A 22,061-nucleotide genomic window follows, 5' to 3' on the forward strand; every position below is an offset into this window, starting at 1 on the left:
TCAATGCTAAGGTTATCAGAACAAATTTATTTGACATCAACATATATCTTTTAACATCAATACAGATCTACCATACTGGATGGAAACTTAATAGGGAGCTACCATAGCTATCATAGCGGGATCTGTTTGATCTGTATGCTTGTTTACAAATGTTGAACAGTTATATCCAAAAATATTCCTTGCCATCGAACTTCCTGTGGAAGAACATGGGTCTCATTGGGTCTCATCAATTACGCATGCGCAGTTTAACCTTTCTGCATAATCAATCAACAAACAATGCTCAAGGACTTGACATAATCGAGCCGGCTGCCATCGGCATTCAATAATTAATATCAATTGGCGGCAAGCCTCTCTCACTTTCAATCAGTAGAACATATGCCCTAGAGGTTCAGTACTCCTCTATCCGCTCAATTGGTTAGCGATTTCTTTTACAGAGCGATCAGCCACAAAACAACAATTATGATTGGTCTTAAAAAGCATAGAGCATTTTTGGAACGACTTCGATGGACCTTACGGGCCCAGCACGTGTTCGGAGTGTCCTCACTAATTGTCGACAAGCGGGGTAATGTTAGGTCGGGCAGTCCGGCTCCAAAGTTTATTTTGGCAATGTTGGGACTGGCCATATCGTTGGCGGTATGGTTCATCTTATACCACAACGAGTCACCGGTCATATGCCGATCGAAAGGTAATTTGCATCGGCTATTAATTAAGCTGACTGTAGCTAATTTAATTGCTTGTTCCATTTGCTTACCTCAGCAAACCAGGTCAGGCTATTTTATTACTTTGTCATCATTGAAACGCTGGTGGCGATTGCGTTCAATGTGATATGCACCATCAGAATAGCCTGGCCTGCATCGCAACACTCACTGGCGCAGTGTTGGGCACAGTTGATAGCAAAGGTACAGGAGATCCAAATCATGTTCCAGTGCAGTATCGAGTCGAAGCGTCCGTTTCAATTATTTTGGCTGTGGATAGCTGTGCTGTCCGCAGCGTACGGCTTTCTGCTCACGTTCATGGTCCTCACCTCGAAAGTGCTTTTTGTATCACAAATTAACCATTTAATTTTATATGGTTTGCGAATATACGCATACCTGTCGGACACAACCGTGTGTGCCTCGTTTGGATTATTCGCCCTGCTGCTGAGAATTCTGATTGTTGAAATGCGACAATTGGTGCGAAAAACCACCATCAATGAACAGCAGCTCCGATCCATGATACAGCTGTATCGGCACATTCTGCAAATCATTGAAAGTTTTTGCGCAGTGTACGGTTGGGTGTTGATATTGATTTTTTTCGAACATTTCCTGATCCTCACGGATCGATCCTTTTTTGCAATACGCATGTATCGCATGCCGATGGGATTTTCCATTCAGCAGGTACTGTCGATGATGATGACTTGGGTGTTTCCGTTGGCGCTGAACGACATGTTGCTAGTTGGCGCGTGTACAGCAACGGAAAAAGCACTGCAGCAGTTTGAGCAGCAACTTTGTGAGGTTGGCAAAATGGCAAACGCACAAAATGTGGAGTGTGAGCAAATGATCACTAGTTTCAGCCTGTACGTGGCAGAGCAGAAGCCAAAATTTCGCATTCTGAAATCAATCAATTTAAGCTTTAATTTGATCTATGCGGTAAGTTACATACAGCGCTTACAACAAAACAGCAAGATTTCACAGAGGAAGCAACGTGTTTATTTTTATATTATTCCCAGAGCTGCGGAGTTATTGCCACGTATTTGACAGTGTTTCTACAGTTTGACAATGGAGACTCTATCTGAGCATTGGCCTGAGAAGATTAAGGAGGGAAAAAAAACGAAAACATGGTTGTAACGGATCTTTGTTTGAATTTTGAATTTTCGCCGTCAGCGAGCTGTCACGGCCAAATCAGCTGTCAACAAACAAAACAATAAACAACATTGCACCGGAAAGCAATATCCACCAACAAAAAACGCTGCTAGAAGTGCTTTTATCTGTTTGCTTTGCAACAAAATGTTGCACTTTTTATGAAGGTGCTCGTGCAAGTCTTAAGATAAAGCCCCAAATTGGTCCCATCAAGCAGAGCGACAACTTCTGCAGCTATGGCTGCCGTTTGCGGAACGGGTAAGTGAAAAGCTTCGCGCAAACATTCCGCCGCCCACATCGATGCCACCGATTGTTATCAGCAAGTCATTTTCCACAATGCAAACAACGCGTCACACTTGGCACAATTAGCGATAGTGCATTAATTAGTCTCATTTCGTCATCAACTTGCTCCGCTGCTCCGCCGGTCCTTGCTCCGGTGATTCATAACCGGTCGCGCACCGGATCGCGAAAGAAAACTGTTCTGTCTAGTCATGGTTGCCGCGAAGATGTCTTGCACCGATCAATGGTCTCGTTTTTAGCTGCGGAAGGCGTGCGTTCACTGCCCCCATGTGGTATGGAAGGATTGCCTAACACACCGCGCACAGATGAACAGTGAAATGCATCGTTTCGGATCGCGTGATTTATTTTTAGTCCCCGGCTCGCGCTTGCCGACTGGTGGCTGCTCCCTCTTCCTCCTACGGTGGCAGGCGCCAACCCTACGATCGTTCTTAATCAGTGCCGTAAATGTTGCGTATCGCACGGCCTGTTCCGCAATTCCTTATGGCGGTAGCAGCAATCACAACAAATTGAAATTGGCGACGACTGTCAGCGGGAATGTTGTCCGCGAAAGTGCAGTGCCGTGAAAAGTGGTGCAAGTGTGTGTGTGTGTCTGGTTGAATGTCTCCGCAGTTCCGATCCCGATGGTAAGTAACGTCTGGCGTCAATGAATCATATTGTTAAGCTCTCCTTTCTGTTCACTTTTTATTCCTTTTGATACAGAGCCTTTGGGGGGTCGCCCGTTCGATGGAGCGTACCGCCGAGCGCGGGAAACGGGATCAAAAGGGAAGGGGAGGGCTGCATGGGAATTATTTAGATTAGATAAAATCTTACCACAACTTTGTCTTCTTTACAGTTAGCCGCCACTGTGCTACGCGGGGTTGTAGTGGTGGTTTTGTTTTGACTGTCACTTTTAATTTCGTCTCCTTAACGGCTCGCATGGGGCCGGCGATACGATGAGGCACACAGGGTTCCTTTCGATGCCCCACAGCTCAGCTTGCTCAATCACATCGCAGGCGCATCGCAGATCCGATCGAGTAACGATACCGCAGCCCGCTTGCCGATAAAATGCCGGACGCAATTCGAACTTGATTTCTTTTTCTTTTTGCTCCGTTCCGACCTCTTCACTCACTTGTGTGCTGCAATCCATTTGGGCCCGGCGCGTACCGCGTACGTGTCCGCGCTCGTCACGAGGTACAAAACCGTTGCCGATGTAGTAGGTGCAAAAGATACTGCCCCGGTACGATATTTAGTCTTACGGTAGCGCTGAGTGTGGCGGAACACAGCAGCACCTAGGAGCAGCAGCAGCATCTTCATCGGAAGAACACGAACACGCCCGCTGCACAGAGAGGAGAGAATTTGCAGGTGACGCATTGACGCTCGAGCACGAGATGTGGCTTACATTTTATTAATTACGTAAAAGGAAGGAACGTGTCTGTGCGATGAAGCATTAGCAACGGGTCCATCACGGTGAAAGATCTTGCCCCCCCCCCCCCCCCCCCACCCCCTGTTAGGCAAACATTGCAGCTGAGCAAGGCAAAAACATGGACCTGTTGGTGTTGTTACAGCTGGCCCATCAATGTCGTTGCAAAGCATGGCACCCCGCAATGCCCGTTGTTTGGTTTAAACCTTTTCTCCATTCAGACGGGTACGGGTGATGCAGCTCACTGCCGCGGGGAAGTGTGCCATGTTACAAGTCGATTTCTAAATTATGACCCTTTTGAGTGAGTGAGTTTGCCACGTGGTACTGTTGACGCGGTGCGTTGCAATGATTTTTCGTTTCCACGTTAGCTATGCAAACACGCCATGGTTGGAACTTCCTTCCGCTGTCGAAACTGTGCGCGTGCGTGTGTGTGTGTGAGTGATATTGCAGCATGCAAACTCCATTAGGTGATCGAGACGAGTGATCTGATCGGCGATAAATTATCAGTTAAGATGAAACATGTGGTATGATGCAATAAGGGGGTAATAGTTGATGGAACTCGCGGAACAAACATCCTGCACTGTAGTTGCACTGTTCTCAATCAAAAACAAGTGCACGCGGTTTGTCCCACTTTGGCTTCGGTTTTGTACATCAAATGCAGTTCCTGGATTGTCCCAATCAAGTGTGATGACGAATGGGGAAAAAAGTGACCACTGCTTTTGAATGTTTGCAAAACATTCTCTCGCTTGCTTTATCTTCTCCATCGTAAGGGAAATTTGCAAAAAAAAAACAAAAAAAAAAACAGTGCAATGTTTGAACCGCTAAGCCACTTGTTAGAAATGCCCATAAACTGCGCACTAAAGTCATACACGAGTTGTAAATCTTTGCCGGTAGTATCTAATCTTCCGCTCGGTTGTAAACTCATCATCGCTCGGAACAATTGACAGTAAATGTCCTCCATTGTTGGAAGCGCACGACCGCAAGGGACTAGTGATGGGTGAAGTTGGCAAAAATCCGGAGTCGACTCCGATCCGACTTGGATAATTTCCGGAACCGACTCCGGAATGTAGGTGCGCCTAGCATTATCCGGAGTCGTTCGGAATCGTCCGGAATCGCCCGGAGACGTCCGGAGTCGTGCAGAGTCGTCCGAAGTCATCCGAAGTCGTGCAGAGACACAAGCACATTGCACCAGACTTCTGTTGACTCTGACTAACTCCGTTTCCGGTGGAATCCGACTGACTCTAGACGACTCCGAATGACTCCGACTCCGGACGACTCGGACTCCAAATGACTCCAGATGACTTCGGATGATTCCAAACGACTCCAGACGACTCCGACTCCGCGCAGAACTAGTGATTCGGATTTTCTCGGAGTCGGAATCAGGCTAACAATAGTCGGAGTCTGTTCGGAGTCGTAAAATCGCTCCAAAGAGCACATCACTACAAGGGACGCACAGTTGACGCAACAGTTGCATGATAACAGAGACGCTGGATTGCCGCTAGCCTGATGGTGATGCGAGTGATTACAGTGCACGTGACTCAGCAGAATCGCATCCGATTCTGCTCTAATTGTTGCACACCCGATGGAGAATGGAGAATTGTAGATAAAATCCACTTAAACGTTTCCACCTAATGTGTGGACTAACCAGTGCGTCCCACTTGTACACATCTAATCCTATTACACCGTCCCTTTAGAATGGCGTTTGGTGGGGCTTTTAACAAACTTAGGAACGGAATGAAATTGATACAACCGTTTAACACACACACACACACACACACACACACACACACACACACACACACACACACACACACACACACACACACACACACACACACACACACACACATGCGCGCGCGCACAGTCCGTTTGGATGTTCCCGGAAATGGAAGGAACCGTTTCTAGCACCGAAGTGAAATGCCAACGTGCTCTGAGCCCAATTCTGTACGAAACTCGGCATCAAAGTTACTGCCGGGCCGCGCTAATTGGCCGAACAAGTCGAGAGCAGGGAGCAGCAGCAGACGCAATTATCGATCGCCCGGGCTCTCAATGATGATGGATGGACGCACAAGCCGAACGCACACAGAATGCAGCAACACACACACACACACAAGCGCGCCCGTGTGTCCGTGGGCAAGTGTGTGCGTGTTTTGATCGTGTGTGCGCACACGGTCGGCTAGCCGCGTCCGGTATTTAAAGCGCACAGTTGGCAAGTGGTTCTCGCATTCCGCGGTGTGTTTCGGTTTCGTGTGCTTGGCGTGCCGTTGCGTCCGTGCCTTCGAGAAGCAGCAGGAGGAGCAGGAGGGGCTCTAGGAAGAAGAAGTGGAAGAGAACGTCTTTTTTGTGCCCGTCTGCGGCCGTCTGCGTTCATCTCGGAAGGGTGTACCAGTGTGATTGTGTACCATTTTGGAGCGTTACCGGACGCGCAGGATACAGTCTCAAAAGCAGGTTGGTAGTCTCTCGATATACGAAGCAAACCCCCCCTCCCACAGCCGGCGATCACACTGCCCCAGGAAAGGAAAGGTGGTGTGTGCCTGTGTGTTTGTAGGTTAAGTTCAGGGATGAGTGGACATGGACGGACAGAGCCGGTTCCGGTTTTTTTTATCCCCGAGGCCACCACTCTTTGAAAGTGTTTGCCCTCTCGGGGCTGCCCTACGGGTGCCTGTTCCATTTCGAATTTCGGAGTGGCGGGTTTCTCAAGGCGCAGTTGCAGCAGTGGAGCCGGGTAGCGGGGGCTCGATCACTCGGCCGTTCAATGTCAGCCGTGTAACCGTGGCTAGCGCGGTTGTGGACGGGTTATTGGCTCGCTCATATTATCCGGTGTTGCCGCGTGTGTGCCAGAGCGAGCGAGTGAGCAACCCTCCCCCCTTGCACGGCTTCCCCAGGGTCACACACACCGCACCGTTGCACCTAGACAGAAGGGGGCGCGTTTTCACCTCACCGACTACTTGCGTTGATTGTTATGCAACACGTGCAAATGCTGCAAAATCGAGGCACACGATATACGCAATGCTGGGGGGAGGAGGGTTAGGGTGCTGCTACCGCTCAGTGTCACTGGCAAAGGACCGATCCGATCAGTGTCGCGTCAACACAGTCACTGCCACGCGGGAGAATTCCAACCCCCAACCGTAGTGCTGCTATCAACGTGTGGTGGTAGTGTCATTGATTGTGAGTTACCTGCCGGCGCATGTTGTTTTGATAGCATATGAAAAGGGGGTGATAAAGATACGGCGTTTTACTGCTCGAAAGTACAAACATCCCTTTCTGTTTGGCTGCTGAGCTGAGCGCTGCAAATGGGAGAGTAAAGATGAATCGTGTATGTGTGTGTTTATGCTCTTGGAAACCGTTTTCCACTGCGACTGGGAATTCCCGAGTTTACCTACCCGCAGTGCGATGCATTGCGAGGTGCAACATGCGCGCACTGCACATTACAACCGGCCAGTCTGTAGTGGGTCGCGCACTGGTGATATGATCATAAGCTTCGCTGCCACCTTTGGGCTCAGTAACTGACGGTCAGTGTAGCGGTTAGGACACAAACACACGCCGCCTTCGGTGAGTGCTTCGTTTCCGTTTTCCGAGTAACCTGCCAAGGCTGGGCGGTAGGATGGCGTGGGAGAGTGGTATGGTGGGCTAGTGCGCGGTGTTGCATGTTATTATCAGTGGTGCGAGATTTGTCGGTGCTACGCACTTTGGTGGCAAACACAAGCGAAGTGCGTGTGTGTGTGGATTGTGTTGATTTTTGGGAAGGTGCATTCCAAATAACCGTTAGAAGTACTTACCTCTCTTTCTCTGTTTGGTGGTCGTTGGCATACAAACCTACTTCTACGTGTTATGTTTGGTGCAAAGGTGCAAAGCGATGCAATAATTGGCCGTCGGTTCGATGGAAACGAGTTGTTTTGAGAAAAAATCCCTGCCCACACTCGCTGGGCACAACATTGTGTAGTGTTTGGGGGTTTATTGGCCCGCTGTTTAATGCAATTTGCTTGATGTCTTCGTTAAAATAAAGCCAAGATTAAAAACACTTACGCAGGTGACCAACATAGGGGTGGAATGTTATTTGCACTTCAAAACGGCGCCAGTTACTTGATGCTTTGTTGTGGGCCACTTCACAGGTCAACACTTCATCAGCCGTCGTCGAGGGGGTCGAGCTGAGCACATTGCAAAGTTCAAGTGATCATCAATAAATGGTGACTGGTGACACATAAACCTCGTCAAGTAGCCATGGTTACCTAGCGGACTTTGACGTAATATGATATGATTTGTTTTTCTTTCTTCTTTTGTATCGTTTGTTGGTGCAGGAGAGATTTTGGAATTGAAAATTCAAGTGTTAGAGCTTATCATGTAATATTTTGGGGTTCGTTGTCTATTCGCACAGGTATTGACGTAAGTTTCAAGCCATTTACTCGTTTGCACCACCGTATGTTGCACAAAAGGGGGGGGGGGGGGGGGGCGAATAAGAAGGTAGGTGACCTTTCCGTGGCGCCGGTGGTTTCCTTCCGATCCGAGCGAGCCGGTTCGTTGGGGTGATTCCCATTCAACTCTGGGCGGCATTCGACAACTTTTGCCACCAGCGAGCTCGATTGCGTGCCCGCCTTGCCGCCGGATAAGTTGTAACTTTAGCAAACTTAAGAAGCCGGACCGCAAACCAAGTACGTTTCGCAGGCTGGCTGTCAGTCGCATGGCACCAGAGAGAGAGGGGGCTGTGGAGCTCTTTGAACGTTGGAAATGATGGTTGCTTCATACACACAGCCACAGCGGAAGGCGTTGAAGTTGAGCTTAGTGTGAACGCAAAAGCAAGAAACAAAAATCCCCATCTCGACGCTCGATGCTGGGTTTACCCGGGCTCAAGATCAAGTCTCGTGTGCGGTCTGCGGGCAGGACGGGTGGACGGGTTTTGTGGAGCCGCACCGAAACCTTACTGTCAACTTTCGCCATCCGGCAAGGCGCACGCGAAATTGTGCGCGAAAGTGACGAGCGAGCGTTATGAATATTCCGATGAGTTTGGAGCACGGTGCCGACGGCGTGCGGTTGGCTTTCGGCACGTGTCGCTCCCTGCGTCAACGTCTTGGTGTGTAGTGCGACGCAGCCGGAAATCCGATCCGGCCACAGTATGGTCTTGGTGGGTTTGCACAGTTGTTTGCTAATGTAATCCTTGCTGGCACAAACGCCTGAACCGGGCGGAAAGGAGGCGGGCGAACACACAAAACTAGTGCTGATTGATGAATGCCATTAAATGCGACCGCTTATTAATACCCTTGCCTTCTTTTTATTAGGTCTTGCCAGCGCAGAGTGTTTGCAACCATCGGCTGAAGATGACGAGGACCTGCTGGAATCCGATCGTGACGATACTTTGGCTGTGCGCGCTTGCCACCGTCCGGTGCAGTGCGCAAACGTCGATCGGTGCTAGCGTAGTGCTCGATCCACAGGATGTGACGGTGATTGTGGGCGAGCGGCAGTCGTTCTTTGCCAAGGTGCGGGGCATGCTGTCGCAGGACGCACGGCTCAACCTGACCACCGACCATACCGATCTAGTCGAGATCTTTCCCACCTCGATCGTGGTAAGCCCGGGCGACGGAGGTTTCATCGATCGGGTGTACGAGATCGTACTGCTCGGCCTGTCCCCTGGTCAGTTCGATGTGGATGCGAACGTGCTACCGACCGGGCTGATCGATGATGCGGCCGCGTTCATTCGCGTGACGGTCGCCAACTCGCAGCCCATCATCTTGATCTCGAGCGTGATCGGGTGGATCTACTTTGCGGCGTGGACCGTCTCCTTCTGGCCCCAGATGATCGTCAACTATCGGCGGCAGAGTGTGGTGGGACTGTCGTTCGACTTCCTCACGCTGAATCTCGTCGGCCACTCGGTTTACGCCGCGTTCAACTGTGCGCTGTTCTGGAGCGGCTTCATCGAGCAGGAGTACCTGGACCGTAATCCGCGCGGTCTCAACCCGGTGCTCGCCAATGATGTAGCGTTTTCGATACACGCCACCATCGCTACGCTGCTCACGGTGACGCAGTGCTTCATCTACGAGGTAAGCAGGGATGCGATTTTGATTGATGGTGTGATGCTCAAATTGTTGTTTCTTTGTTGTTTCCTTTTTTTGCCTGTGGTGCAGCGTGGTGAGCAAAAAGTGTCCCGAATCGCCTGGGGCATCATTACCGTGTTCATCGTCGTCATCATCGTGGCGGGTGTGCTGGTCGGTACGGCCACCTTCCACTGGCTGGACTTTTTGTACGTGCTGAGCTACATAAAGCTTTCGGTGACGCTGATCAAGTACGTACCGCAGGCGGTACTGAACTTCCGTCGCAAGAGCACCGTTGGCTGGAGCATAGAGAATGTGCTGCTGGACTTTACCGGAGGCATGCTCAGTATGCTTCAGATGCTGCTGAACGGTTACAATTATGGTAAGTTTGTACCAGGATTTCTTGGAACGATCTGTAAAAGGCTAAAAGGCAATTTTGTTATGTCTTGTTCCAGATGATTGGGCCTCGATATTTGGCGATCCTACCAAGTTTGGGCTTGGATTGTTCTCTGTGATGTTCGACATTCTGTTTATGGTGCAGCATTACGTCCTCTACAGGTATGAGTGGTTCCGTAGAGTCCTCTGCAGGATTTGGTACATGCATGCAAATCCACCCCACGCTAGTCCAAGTTACTATTGCCCCCGTTTAGTTTTTTATAACTCTATCGCCCACACTTTGGAAGGACCGATTGCATACAAACCAAACATAACACCCAGCTCTCCAATGTTACCTCTTTCCAGAACACCGCAAAAACGGATCGATCCTATCGAATCTAACCTAGAAACATTGCTCAAACAACCGCATGCCATTACCAGCACTGATACTGAATAACTTACACGCCCGTAACACGTCAAACACCCTTAATAAACTGTTACACGGTGACGAGAGATCGTTCACTCGGAACAACAACAACAACAACTACACCAACAACTACACACACTACTCACCCCGGGGGCAGGAATGAAACATAACAAACAGAAAACAAACCACAAACTCAAATATACGGTTCGTCGGATACAGCTAACCTTTTGCTAGATCAACCTTTTTTTAACAGATTAACACAAATGAACTTTTGATCCTTTTTTTGTTAATTTAACTGACATTTCCACTTTCAACATTGTACATTGCAGGAATCGTGCGAATGAGAAAACGTTACAGGAAGACTCGTCGACAACGACCACCACCGCTAGTAACGGAGGAAGCAAGGACAGTCTGCCGTAAGAAATGGTTGTGTCCGCGCCACTCAGAGACCGCATTAGGCATAAGCAATCCTAAGAGACTACGATAATAATGTACATCTAGCTGTAACGCATTTCCTCACTTGTTTCGCGTGCGCTTCATCCGCCATAGGTGATAGGTTAGCTTTAGTTTCATTTTTGGTGGCGTACCGTCATGGTACCGCCAACCTTTGTGGATGCCATTTGCGTTTTTGATTCGTTGGATTGATTGTTTTCGTATTAGAGTTTGACGAATAAGGATGAAAAAATAAAGTAAGATTTTGTGAAATGAGAATGAATGAATCTGTTGCTTAATTTTAGTTATAAAGCGTCTTGTGTGCTTTGTGGCTCTTTTTTGCTGCCTCAAATATTGAAAAAATAGCATTTTAATAATAATATTGCCTTTTTTTCTTTTTATTTTTTTATTTTAGCAAAATGCGTTTTTGGACTATTACTTATTATTGGTAAGTTATTAATAATCATCGTTTTGGAGGTAAAATAATAATAAATAAACTAATAATAATTTCGTGTTTTTCTCTCGCAGCAGCATCAACGACGGCCCAAAGCAACAAAACGCTGTTGCGCTTACAGTTTGGACCACAGGACACGACGATTATCGTGGGCCAAGCTAAGAATGTAACGCTTCGCTTACACGGGCCCCTATCCGAACCGGTAACTGTAAACTTCACGCAAACCAACGCCACTAACGCCAATGCCTACGTGCAAGTGACACCCAGTACGATCGCATTCACTCCGCCACCTTCCAATTTTATCGACCGCTCGGAGCGCGTGTCATTGCGCGGACTGCGGGCAGGCATATTCGATCTGTTGGCCCATCTCTCTCCCTCCAGCGCACTGGTCGACCAAAGCCAAGCGTTCGTGCGCGTCACGGTAGCGAAATCGTGGAGTCTTATCAGCGTATCGTCCGTGATCGGCTGGACGTACTTCCTCGCCTGGACGTGGTCATTCTGGCCACAGATATGGGAAAATCGGACCCGCGCCAGCGTAGTCGGCCTTTCGTTTGACTACCTCGCGCTGAACCTGCTGGGCCACACGATGTATGCCGCCTTCAACTGTGCGCTGTTTTGGAACGGTTCCGTACAGGCGGAGTACCTGCGGCGCAATCCACGCGGCTTGATACCGGTGCTGGCAAATGATGTGGCGTTTTCGCTGCATGCCGTCTTTGCCACGGGGCTGATCATTGTGCAGTGCTTCTTCTACGAGCGTGGCCAACAGAAGGTGTCCTACACGGCGCGCGCCATCATGACCGTGTTCGCCCTGGTTGTGATGATATCGGGCGTGTTGGTTGCTACCGGTACGTACCTTTGGCTGGATTTCTTCTACAACCTTAGCTACATTAAGCTAGCCGTTACATTGGTCAAGTACGTACCGCAGGCCGTGCTGAACTACCGGCGCAAAAGCACGATCGGATGGAGCATCGGTAATGTGCTGCTAGACTTTACCGGTGGATCGTTCAGCATGCTGCAGATGCTAGTCAACGGATACAATTATGGTGAGCAGGATTGGTTCTGTAGACGTAAAACGGCCGCATGTTCTAACTGGAGTACTTAATATTTGGTGTTGTGTTTTCCAGATGATTGGGATTCTATCTTCGGAGATGGGGCAAAGTTTGGTCTGGGACTGTTTTCCGTCCTGTTCGATGTACTCTTCATTGTGCAGCATTACATATTGTACAGGTGAGCTACTTGCAATGCGTTTCCTCTTCCTAAACCTGTTCATTAATTTCCCGTTTGATTTCAACTTCAGAAACTCCAACTACATTGAACTTCGCGGTGAAAACTATCCCGGTCCGGGGAGCGTGACTACCGCTCCTAGGCAGAATATTTCCACTTAAACGAATGTCCGGTGCAATCCGCTTGCAGGATCGGATTGAAATTACCAAGAACTAGCTAATACGCTGCTAGAGATATTGATAAATTCAAAAGACTTATTTCATTTAATAAATTTTACATTTAGAGGCCATATAAGCATTCGTGATGTACAACGATTGTAGTAAATAGCAGAATCCGAAATTAATGTAAGATTTACAAGTGGTAAAGTAAGGGAAATGCAGCGAGGGAAAATCCTGAAATATTCTTAAAGAAGAACCAATCAGGTGTATTTTATTCAAAATGTTATGCCCTCCTGGCAAAATAAAATAAAACTGCATGACTTAAACTACCGCTAAAGTGCTCAATGAGCTAGAAAGGAGAAAAATAAAATTTTAATCGCAATCAATTCCGACTAGCTCCGAATATTTCTGGAATCGATTCCGGATGGTAGGTCCGGAATCAGTTCCCGGAATCGATGCCGAAATTGAAATAAGGTCCAGTATCAATTTTTTTCCCTAGAATCGGAATCGGTTTCGGCATCTCCACGAGAACAAACATTTAGATAGATTTTGGTCGCCAATTTCCATTGAACGAATAGAAAAGATAAAAGAACATGCAGAACTAGTGATGTGCTTTCTGGAGCGCATCCACAACTCTGATCCGATTCTAACTTTTGTTGGAGCGATTCCGACTCCGGAAAAATTAGAACCACTCTGGAGTCGCTGAGTGTCGGAGTCGTCCGGAGTCTTTCGTAGTCATCCAGAGTCGATCAGAGTCGGTCGGAGTCAACTGGAGCCGTCTGGTGCAATGTGCTTGTGATGAGGCATTTAATTTAGTTGTGTTTTTTGTCTTTCACTTTGCGCGTGTAATTCGTATTCAGGCATTTGTTTCGAATGCCCACTCCGGCCTAATCCGGACGACTCCAACTCCGGTCGTTTCCCGACAACTTCGAATGACCTCGACTCCGAACGACTCCGACTCCGGGAAATTCCGAACAGCTCCGGGCGATTCCGGACGGCTCCCGACGATTCCGAACGACTCCGTGTAATGCTAGGCGGACCTATCTTCTGGAGTCGATTCAGAAATTCTCGGAATAATACATCAATTATTTGATATAAACTCTGACTATATTTTACAATACAAAGCTTCTAGAAATAATTATAAAATTCGACCAGAAGAAGAATTGTCAAGTTAAGAAAATCGATTATTTGCGATTCCGCGTAAAAGAGGTACTCTAACTGTCAAGATGATCCCATGGTCTATGTCCGTATGTAGTGGACGTAGCGTCCAGGACGTAGCGTAGCGACCTCTTCATTAGTCACAAAGGATCTAAATGTGCTTGTAAACGATCCATTCTCATGCCGGAACTGATTCTGTTTCTAAAATTCCTTATTTTGTTTTCAGAACTGATGCTGATTTCGGAGCCGATTCTAATTCCGGAGTCAATTCAGGGATCGTATTCGGCTCCGGAATCTATTCCGAGCACGGAATCGGATTCGAGTAGTTCTGATTCCATAATCCAACCACTACGTTAAACATGTGTGTGTAGTTGAGGTGGTGTTATGTTATTTACTTATATTTTCATAAATTCGCAGAAATAATGAAAAACTAAAACAACTTACATAATTGTCCAACACAATTTTTAACAAAAAAAAAAATCCTATTGTAATGATTAGAATTAATTTGAATTAATTCAAATCAACCGATGAACTCAAACTGAGCACAGTCCGAAGGCAGAAGAATAAAGGCAGAAGAAATAAACCGACACAGAAGAAGACTGAAGATGTTGCCGGTACGACGATCCGTAAACGAATGACGTTTATTGTTCATTGCCGCGCGCACGATGATCATGACAGCGGTCATGATCAAGTTTGACACACGAAGCACAGTGGCCGCATCGTGGTCATATGTCTAAGATATTACAGCTCGGCTATCCTGACCTAGGATTGACCTCAATTCTATTCTAATTAAAGCAATACGATGCTGTCTAGTAATACATCATGTTATATGTTATTAGACCATTTCCTAAGTTTGTCTACCTCTAAAACTCCGTCATAAGGCATCTGCGTGATCTGAAATCCATCAACATCTCTAATTACATAACGGTCGTGGGGAAGTACTTTATGAACTATATAAGGGCCGCGGAACTTGCAGACGAGTTTCTTATTTGCATTAGTGGAATCTGTGTATTTGATAGCTACCAGATCTCCTTCAGAGAAACTAGGGGCTGGCTTGGTTCTATTGGCTACGTATTGTTCGTTTCGATATTGTGAATATTCAATGTTAGATAACGCTTCAGAACGAAGAAGGTTTAAGTCACGGTTTGTTGTAACATGCTTATCATTAAGGAATTCATGTAATTCGTCTAAGATCTGGCCTCGTTGCTCAATGCCGAAAAGAAGAATCGAAGGAAGAAAGCTTGTGGAACTATGGACAGTATTGTTGAGGGCATGTTCAGCGGATCTCAAATGCGAACTCCAATCAGAATGGTCAGAAGAATTGCATAATTTGCTTAAAATGGGGCGAAGTACACGATTAACACGTTCCACCTGCCCGTTCGCTTGAGGGGAACCGGTTGCATTAAGAACATGAGTGATATCATTAGAATCAACAAACTCTTTGAATGCGGTTGAAGTAAAGCATGTTGCACGGTCACTTATAATTCGCTTCGGTCTGCTATAATATGACATATATTGAGTGAGAGCTTCACATACTTCATTAGTATTAGTTGTAGCGGTAGCGTATAATTTTGTAAATTTGGTGAAGGCATCTATGACAACCAATATATATTTCTTGCGAGATGTAATGTTGGGTAGGGGTCCTAAATGATCAATATGCAACGTGTCGAATGGTACGGGTGTCTTTGGAATACTGTACATATTTCGGTTGTTAGTTCTTGGAGGTGCTGAATAGACGATGCATTTTAAACAATTTTTAATGAAGTTCTCAACTCTTGGTTTCATATGAGGGAACCAATAGTGTTGGCTAATGGTTTGGCAAGTTTTGCTGATGGCAAGATGACCAATCTTTTCGTGATTGTGTCGGATAATATTGTCTACCATTTCTCGTGGCACATATAATTGAAGATGATTTGTGGAAGACTGACGATATACCAAACCATCTTGGAGGATAAATCCTTGAACAGAACCAGCTTCAAGTTTTTGTCGTAGGGTATTTATTAAGGGGTCTTGGGATTGAGCAATCTGAAGTTGAAAATCAAGATCTAAGTCGCTGATTGCTCCAACGGCTTCAGTTCGGCTTAGAGCGTCTACATGAGCCATAGAAGTTCCAGATCGGTAATGAATTGTGTAATCATAGTTTTCTAAAAACAAAGACCATCTTGCTATTTTAGCCGATGCATTCCTGTTTTTTAAGGTTTCGACCAATGAATTGCAGTCAGTAAAGATTTTTAAAGGCAACCCATGTACGTATACATGGAATCTTTTAAGTGCATAGATAACGGAAAGCGTCTCTAGCTCGTAGCTATGCAACTTTGCCTCTTCTTTTGATGTTGTCTTCGAGAAATAAGCTACAGGATGAAGTTTATTATCTTCTTGTTTCTGTAATAATACAGCACCAAAGCCGAACGAGCTGGCATCGCAATGAAGCTCAGTCTCCTTTTTGGGATCAAAAATAGCAAGGATAGGGGATTGAGTAAGTTTCTCTCGCAATGTTTCAAATGCTTCACAACAGCTTGTATCAAAGTTAAATAATTCATCTTTTTGAAGTAAGTTAGTGAGTGGTTTAGCAATGCAAGAAAACGAAGGGACAAAGCGTCGAAAATAAGAGAAGAGTCCTAAACATCTTCTGAGTTGTTTAACATTAATAGGCATCGGATAATTTCTAATGGCTTGAATGTGCCGATCACTAGGTCGAATACCGAAAGCATTTGCTTTGTATCCTAGATAGTCAAGTTCTTGATGCGCAAATTTACACTTGTCAACGCGAAGCTCAAGGCCACATTGTTTGATTCTCTCTAGAACTGCCTGAAGGGTTTTTAAGTGAGACTGAAAGTCCAAGGAGGCTATTATAATGTCGTCCAAGTAGACGACCACTTTTTCATCATCGATAAATTCACGAAGAATGGAGTTAATAAATCTCTGGAACTCAGAGGGGGCATTCTTAAGACCGAAGGGCATTTTGGTGTACTCGTACTGACCATCAGGGGTGACGAAAGAAGTGTAGGGAATGGAAGATTCTTCCATCCTTATCTGGTGGAAGCCACTTTTGAGATCTAGTAAACTGAAAAACTTTTTGTTGCTAAGATGCTCTAAACATGTTTCAATCAACGGTAGTGGGTAATTATCCCTCACAGTAATTTTGTTTAACGGTCGATAGTCCACGCACATTCGAACCTCTCCATTCTTCTTTCGCACGAGTACCAGAGCCGAAGCATAAGGAGAATTGCTAGGTCTTATAACCTTTTCTTTAAGTAAGTTTGAAACGATTTCCTTCACTTGATTACGTTCCCCGTATGATAATCTCCGAGGTTTTGTGAAAATAGGAGTTTGATTAGTTAGATTAATTTTCATACAGTGATTTGATAGTTCATTATTTTTAGAAGTATTATTTATATAAGAATTTTCAAAAATAGACAAAATGGTTGAAGTCTCTTCGAGGGATAGAGAAGGGCCAGTATCAAGTTTAAATTCAGATTCAAATGTATCAATAGCACAGATTTCACTAAAGGCATTATCTAATATACCAGATTTGCTAACGTTCCTTTTTTGTTCCTCTATAGTTTTTGTAGGGATAATGCAAGTTCGTTTAAGCGGGATGTGATCTTTGAAATACATAAGATGAACATTAAGTGCTGGAAGTAGATCCTTCCCTATGATTATTGGCCATGCCATAGATGTATGTGGCAGTATAACAAACATGTGATGGAGAATCGTCTCCCTGAATTGAATTCGGCAGTGTATTTGGCCACGAGTATAAAGATGCGAATTTCCTAAACCTTTGTAGTTGGAAGGAACTGGATCAGATAGCAGGCATAAAGGTACGATCTTCTCATTAATAAAGCTTACTGGGCTACCTGTATCAAATAAGGAATATTCTTTGACTGTCATGATTATATTCCCTGACTTAAGAAAAGAAGCACTCACCTCGTGCAATTCATTTAATGGCAGTGTTTCTGCATTATCGATATCAACGCGATTGGCCGCATCCGGATAAGCAGCAGCGCTGGTTTCAGCATTCGGACAGCTTTTATAGTTGTGTCCCAGCTGGAAGCAACGGAAACAAGCTCCTGGTGGGCGGCGTTGGCGTGTACAAGCACTCTGATGATGACCAAACTGAGAGCAATTGAAACAACGGACAGTTGTTGGTGTTGTTCCCCGATTAGTTGTAACCCGTTTGCGATCACTGGGAAAGGGCGTCTCGGATGATTTAGCAACATATCGTGGTCGAATCGCCTCGAACTTGTTCAAAAGTGGCTTCAAATCCTCCACTTTTTCGACCAGAAAACGCATTCCAGCGGTGTGGGACGGACTGCCAAGCCCTTCGAAGATGATGTTAATTAATTCAGGCTCAGGAACGGATGCGCGACTGGCGATTCGCTGCATATCTAATACGTAACGCAGGGCTGTCTCATGGGGCGAGAGACGACGGTTACGCAGCTGTCGGTAGACGCCTTCGGTCGTGGGTGTCACATAAAAGTTTGCAACCAGCTCGTCTTTTAATTGTTGCAGTGTTGAAGCACGAGAGGCTTTAGCGACCATAGCAGCAGATCCTTTCAGTAAACGGTACACGTAGAAGAATTTATCAGAATCTTGGACGCGGCACAGAGAAAAGTGATGATCTAGCTCGTCAAGCCATTCAATGATGCACTTTGATGCATCGTCTCCAGTAAAAGGCTCAATAATTCCATCTAGCTTCAAATCGCTTGCCGAAAATTTTCCCGATTGATATTCAAGGGTTTGGACCCTTTGGCGAAGCTCTAAAAGTTCCAAGCGTCGTCGCATTTCGTTGAGTTCATTTTCGTTGTCGGCGTTAGCAGGAAGCGAAGAAGAATTCTCATTGTTAAGCGCGATGGGAGCACAAGCTACGGAAGCACTCAAAATGGTGGCAGAATCGGTATCGTTGTCGCCTTTCAAAATGGTGGATGCGCAATTTGCCGCGACGGTAGCTACGGAGGTGGTGGTGGTGGCGGCTATGGCGGTGCTCGACGGGGGGCATATCTCACCTCGTGAGGTTGTTGCGACTGCTTCCGCTGATGTTAGTTGTAGAACGTTTTCAGAAAACATATTCCGAATTTGTGGAATAGAAGCCGTAACGGGGACTTCTATGCCCTTACTTTCAAGAGCACACAACATCTCATCTTTTGTAGGCATCGCGATGGCGGATCGTGGCGTCACCTCGCACACACATACACACGCACACACTTTTCGCTATACTTTTTATCGTGAGGGTGCAAACAGCAAAACAGGTGTAGTCGATAGGACGTATCCCACTTCTGAGATGTAATGATTAGAATTAATTTGAATTAATTCAAATCAACCGATGAACTCAAACTGAGCACAGTCCGAAGGCAGAAGAATAAAGGCAGAAGAAATAAACCGACACAGAAGAAGACTGAAGATGTTGCCGGTACGACGATCCGTAAACGAATGACGTTTATTGTTCATTGCCGCGCGCACGATGATCATGACAGCGGTCATGATCAAGTTTGACACACGAAGCACAGTGGCCGCATCGTGGTCATATGTCTAAGATATTACACTATATTGTACGAAATGTCGTACGACATTGTTGAACAGTGCTGATGCTCGCTCACAAACAACCAGACCACAGCCTACGCCTCAAAACGTGCTAGTGTGTGCGTGACAGCCGTGCCCTACCGTCGGCCAAAGGTGTAAGCATTGAAAACTAAGTTCTCTCTCATCTCTCGAAGCGTGCGGATGTGCGTCTCGTCGTCGCTGTCGCGAGTCGTCCACGGAAAGTTAACGCGTTCAGGGCAATTCAGTGTGTTCCAACTGGCCTGCTGGTAGGTTCGAAAAAGCTCCGTCTGCAATAATCTAGCGGGTTCGCATACTCCACGGGGCCCCGATTTTGGCCGCACAGCTCGGGCTCATCATCGGCATCGATCTCTGCCGTGCTCTGGTGTGGAAGCTGGTCGTTGAACCATCATCCCGTCCACCACCAATATCGGCGCTGTTCACCTTGCTGCCACTGCCAGCGCCACCCGACGGGGGGAGGGGCGGGTTGCATGCACAGTTGTGGACACACATACACCATTGCGTCGATTCATTCATTTCGACAGCCGACTTCCGGATATCCAGGATATTGGTCCCTGGTTCGGGTGCGCGGTCAACAGGCGCCAAGGCGGTACGGTGCCACCCTTCCAAAGAGCAAAAAAAGGGTGGTCTAGAGCAGCATCGGAGCAACCTGTGAAGCGGAAGAAACGAAGTGTGTGTATGTGTGTGTGTGTGTGTGCAAAGAAGGGGGCGCAAAAGCAGTGTCGTTTCGGGGTCACTTCCGCGGTTCCTGCATATAACACCCCCCGCTTTATTATTTATTTTCTGTCCACTTGGACTCGTTCGCCTCCGCTCGCTGTGTGTGTGCGCGCGCTCGCGTGTGTGTGTGTGCTGCTGCTGCTGCTGTTGTTACTTGTTCCAAGAACGACCGGAGTGCGGGAGCGCGCGCGCGCCTGTGTGTGCGTACGTGTGCATGTGTGTTTGTGTGAGTGTGTGGGGCGAGCGTAAGAGTGTGCGCGATCTCGCTCATCTCAGTGACGCGTGCGTACGTACGTACCGGGCCTGCTGGTGTGTGTGTGTGTGTGGGTGCATGCGTGCATGTGTGTGAGTGGTTGTGTGTGTGTGTGTCGGGCAGCAGCGCTAGCAGCGTGTGCGTGTGTGTTTGTGAGGTGCGGTGCGCTTGAATGGAAAGCAAAGCAACCCCCAGAGCGGTCGGTGTGTAGGACGAGCCAACACGGCGTTTCATTAATACAAACGCGCGACATGCCAAGAGGCGAACGAAGGCAAACAGCAGCAGCAGCAGCAGCGAACGTATCTTTGCGAGGCGCGCAATCGAAAGCGAAAAAGTGAATTTAACCCACCCCGAGAAAGGTGGGCTTGCGATTCTTGTCTGTGCAATTACTGTGTGGCGTACGAGTGCGTGAAGTAACAGGACCTCCGTGTGTAATCGCGCGCGCGTGTGTGTGGTCCTCTTCCCTTTTTCTTTCAGCGCTGCTCTGTGTGTACGTGTGTATGTGCGTCTCGCGGGGTGTTTCTTCTTTCGTGTGCTGCGGTGTGAAGCTCGTAATGAGCGAGAGTGTGTAGTGTGGGCGAACGCGCGCGCCATCGAGAGTGCTAAAACAATAGTGTGAACGGAAAATCTACGACCCACAGTCACGCACATCCCTTCCGAAGCGAAAGGGAGGAAGGAAGCAGTCGAAGGAGAAACCGGGGGCGAAAACGAGCGGATTCCGGCGGGTGTGCTGCGTGCGTGCGTGCCGTGCGTGTCCCCGCTCGCACAAGAGAGAGTGAGAGAGTGAGAGAGAGAGAGAGCGCTGTTGCTACTGTGGGTGGAGGTGTCGGAAGGGAGGTGAGAAAACGGGGGTCTGCAGAAAGGAATGCATTTCGCTTTTCTTCACTGGCGGCCGTCAGCACCATCATCTTTCACGGACACCATCGTTACCATCGTCATTACCACACCCCTGCTGTTGTTGCTGGTGCTGCCACTGGACGACCAGACGGGCTGCGGCTGCTAGAGCGACTGGGAGCGCGAAAGAGAGCAAATTGGACGTGCGAAACAGGGCCCGGGGCACGATCAGCCGCGTTCCACGACCCATCGGTTCGAGATAAATCATCCTGAAAATAGGAAGCACAGGCACCAGTGGGTGGTGTGCGATTCCGAGCAGGTGGTGGGTGTGTGTGCCAACAACTGCAGCGCCGTGCTTATGCCGAAGGTGAGTTGGTGTGCAATGCAATGGTGCATTTAAAAGCACTTTCCCCGGGAGTGCGATGAGGTTATGTAGTGTCTCTTTTGCTTGAAAAGTCCGGCTTTTCTTCCTTTTCGTGGCCGTTTGATCGAATTGTGTGTGCACAATCAAAAGCATGAATGCGCGAGGGCGATGCTCTGTGTGTCTAGTGTGGGTTTGAATGCTTCCTTGTTGTATCCAGGCTTAGTTCGTGCTAGCGAATCCGTTTTTGCTTTCGTTGAAGCGTGTTATGCAAACGAAAATAAAAGTGATTGACTAAGGGCTTAATCATTGGTGTGAAGTGGATAACAAGTTTCAATTTTCGTGGGGAAATAATGAAAGCTTGAAGGAAAGATTTATTTTCCATTTCCAAGATGCTGTGAGATTAAAAATCAAATCGTAAAACATTTTGTAAGCCATTTCTTGTACAGCAAATCAGTACAAACATGCCAAGGATGTATTAGAGATATTTTAATAATTATTATTGTCTAAGCTTGGGTCGATTGCGTGCTATTTAGACGTCAAGTTGTA

The 22,061-nt window shown here is 47.2% G+C and overlaps 4 protein-coding genes across 14 annotated transcripts in view; all 4 read left to right on the top strand.

Moving 5' to 3' along the window:
• The first annotated feature begins 180 nt into the window (after positions 1-180).
• Positions 181-1,828, top strand: LOC1273938 (uncharacterized). The gene is made up of 3 exons (XM_312992.4): positions 181-685; positions 757-1,628; positions 1,709-1,828. The coding sequence occupies exons 1-3, from the start codon at positions 460-462 to the stop codon at positions 1,772-1,774; spliced, it is 1,164 nt and encodes a 387-aa protein (XP_312992.2). The 5' UTR covers positions 181-459; the 3' UTR covers positions 1,775-1,828.
• Positions 1,829-1,954: 126 nt separating this feature from the next.
• LOC5667635 (cystinosin homolog) lies at positions 1,955-12,766 on the top strand. 4 transcript variants are annotated; one of them, XM_001688360.3, is made up of 5 exons: positions 1,955-2,096; positions 11,210-11,242; positions 11,323-12,291; positions 12,373-12,475; positions 12,546-12,766. In XM_001688360.3, the coding sequence occupies exons 1-5, from the start codon at positions 2,075-2,077 to the stop codon at positions 12,631-12,633; spliced, it is 1,215 nt and encodes a 404-aa protein (XP_001688412.3). In that variant the 5' UTR covers positions 1,955-2,074; the 3' UTR covers positions 12,634-12,766. The 4 variants fall into 4 exon arrangements, with proteins under 4 accessions (XP_001688412.3, XP_061499288.1, XP_061499287.1 ...); XM_061643304.1 differs by having other exon boundaries at positions 11,326-12,291; XM_061643303.1 differs by lacking the exon at positions 1,955-2,096 and adding an exon at positions 2,136-2,410 and having other exon boundaries at positions 11,326-12,291.
• Positions 2,442-11,073, top strand: LOC3292648 (cystinosin homolog). 6 transcript variants are annotated; one of them, XM_061643301.1, is made up of 5 exons: positions 8,040-8,656; positions 8,811-9,569; positions 9,654-9,942; positions 10,016-10,118; positions 10,302-11,073. In XM_061643301.1, the coding sequence occupies exons 1-5, from the start codon at positions 8,648-8,650 to the stop codon at positions 10,390-10,392; spliced, it is 1,251 nt and encodes a 416-aa protein (XP_061499285.1). In that variant the 5' UTR covers positions 8,040-8,647; the 3' UTR covers positions 10,393-11,073. The 6 variants fall into 6 exon arrangements, with proteins under 6 accessions (XP_061499280.1, XP_061499282.1, XP_061499281.1 ...); XM_061643299.1 differs by having other exon boundaries at positions 8,249-8,656; positions 10,692-11,073; XM_061643296.1 differs by lacking the exon at positions 8,040-8,656 and adding an exon at positions 2,442-2,761 and having other exon boundaries at positions 10,016-11,073.
• Positions 12,767-19,452: 6,686 nt separating the features above from the next.
• The window catches only part of LOC1273941 (G protein-coupled receptor kinase 2), a 56,451-nt gene continuing 53,842 nt past the window's right edge, over positions 19,453-22,061 (top strand). Inside the window, exons 1-2 of one of the 3 annotated variants that reach the window (XM_061641050.1) lie at positions 19,453-19,595; positions 20,795-21,518. The gene's annotated coding sequence lies outside the window, so the exon portion shown is untranslated. Of the gene's footprint in view, positions 19,596-20,065; positions 20,677-20,794; positions 21,519-22,061 lie in introns of those variants that run through there. The other 2 variants (XM_061641051.1, XM_061641052.1) reach the window with 2 other exon arrangements.

This window comes from Anopheles gambiae, chromosome 2 (genome assembly GCF_943734735.2).
Source record: "Anopheles gambiae chromosome 2, idAnoGambNW_F1_1, whole genome shotgun sequence".
In the NCBI taxonomy this organism is placed as follows: domain Eukaryota; kingdom Metazoa; phylum Arthropoda; class Insecta; order Diptera; family Culicidae; genus Anopheles; species Anopheles gambiae.

Bases quoted from the DNA above. Each gene is read 5' to 3' on its own strand.
- LOC1273938 (XM_312992.4), top strand. From the start codon at position 460: ATGATTGGTCTTAAAAAGCATAGAGCATTTTTGGAACGACTTCGATGG. The intron at 686-756 runs GTAATTTGCATC...TGCTTACCTCAG, and splicing joins GGTCATATGCCGATCGAAAG to CAAACCAGGTCAGGCTATTT. The intron at 1,629-1,708 runs GTAAGTTACATA...TATTATTCCCAG, and splicing joins GCTTTAATTTGATCTATGCG to AGCTGCGGAGTTATTGCCAC.
- LOC5667635 (XM_061643302.1), top strand. From the start codon at position 2,362: ATGGTCTCGTTTTTAGCTGCGGAAGGCGTGCGTTCACTGCCCCCATGT. The intron at 2,411-11,209 runs GTATGGAAGGAT...TTTTTATTTTAG, and splicing joins GCGTTCACTGCCCCCATGTG to CAAAATGCGTTTTTGGACTA. The intron at 11,243-11,322 runs GTAAGTTATTAA...TTTCTCTCGCAG, and splicing joins TGGACTATTACTTATTATTG to CAGCATCAACGACGGCCCAA.
- LOC3292648 (XM_061643295.1), top strand. The intron at 9,570-9,653 runs GTAAGCAGGGAT...CCTGTGGTGCAG, and splicing joins CGCAGTGCTTCATCTACGAG to CGTGGTGAGCAAAAAGTGTC. The intron at 9,943-10,015 runs GTAAGTTTGTAC...GTCTTGTTCCAG, and splicing joins GCTGAACGGTTACAATTATG to ATGATTGGGCCTCGATATTT.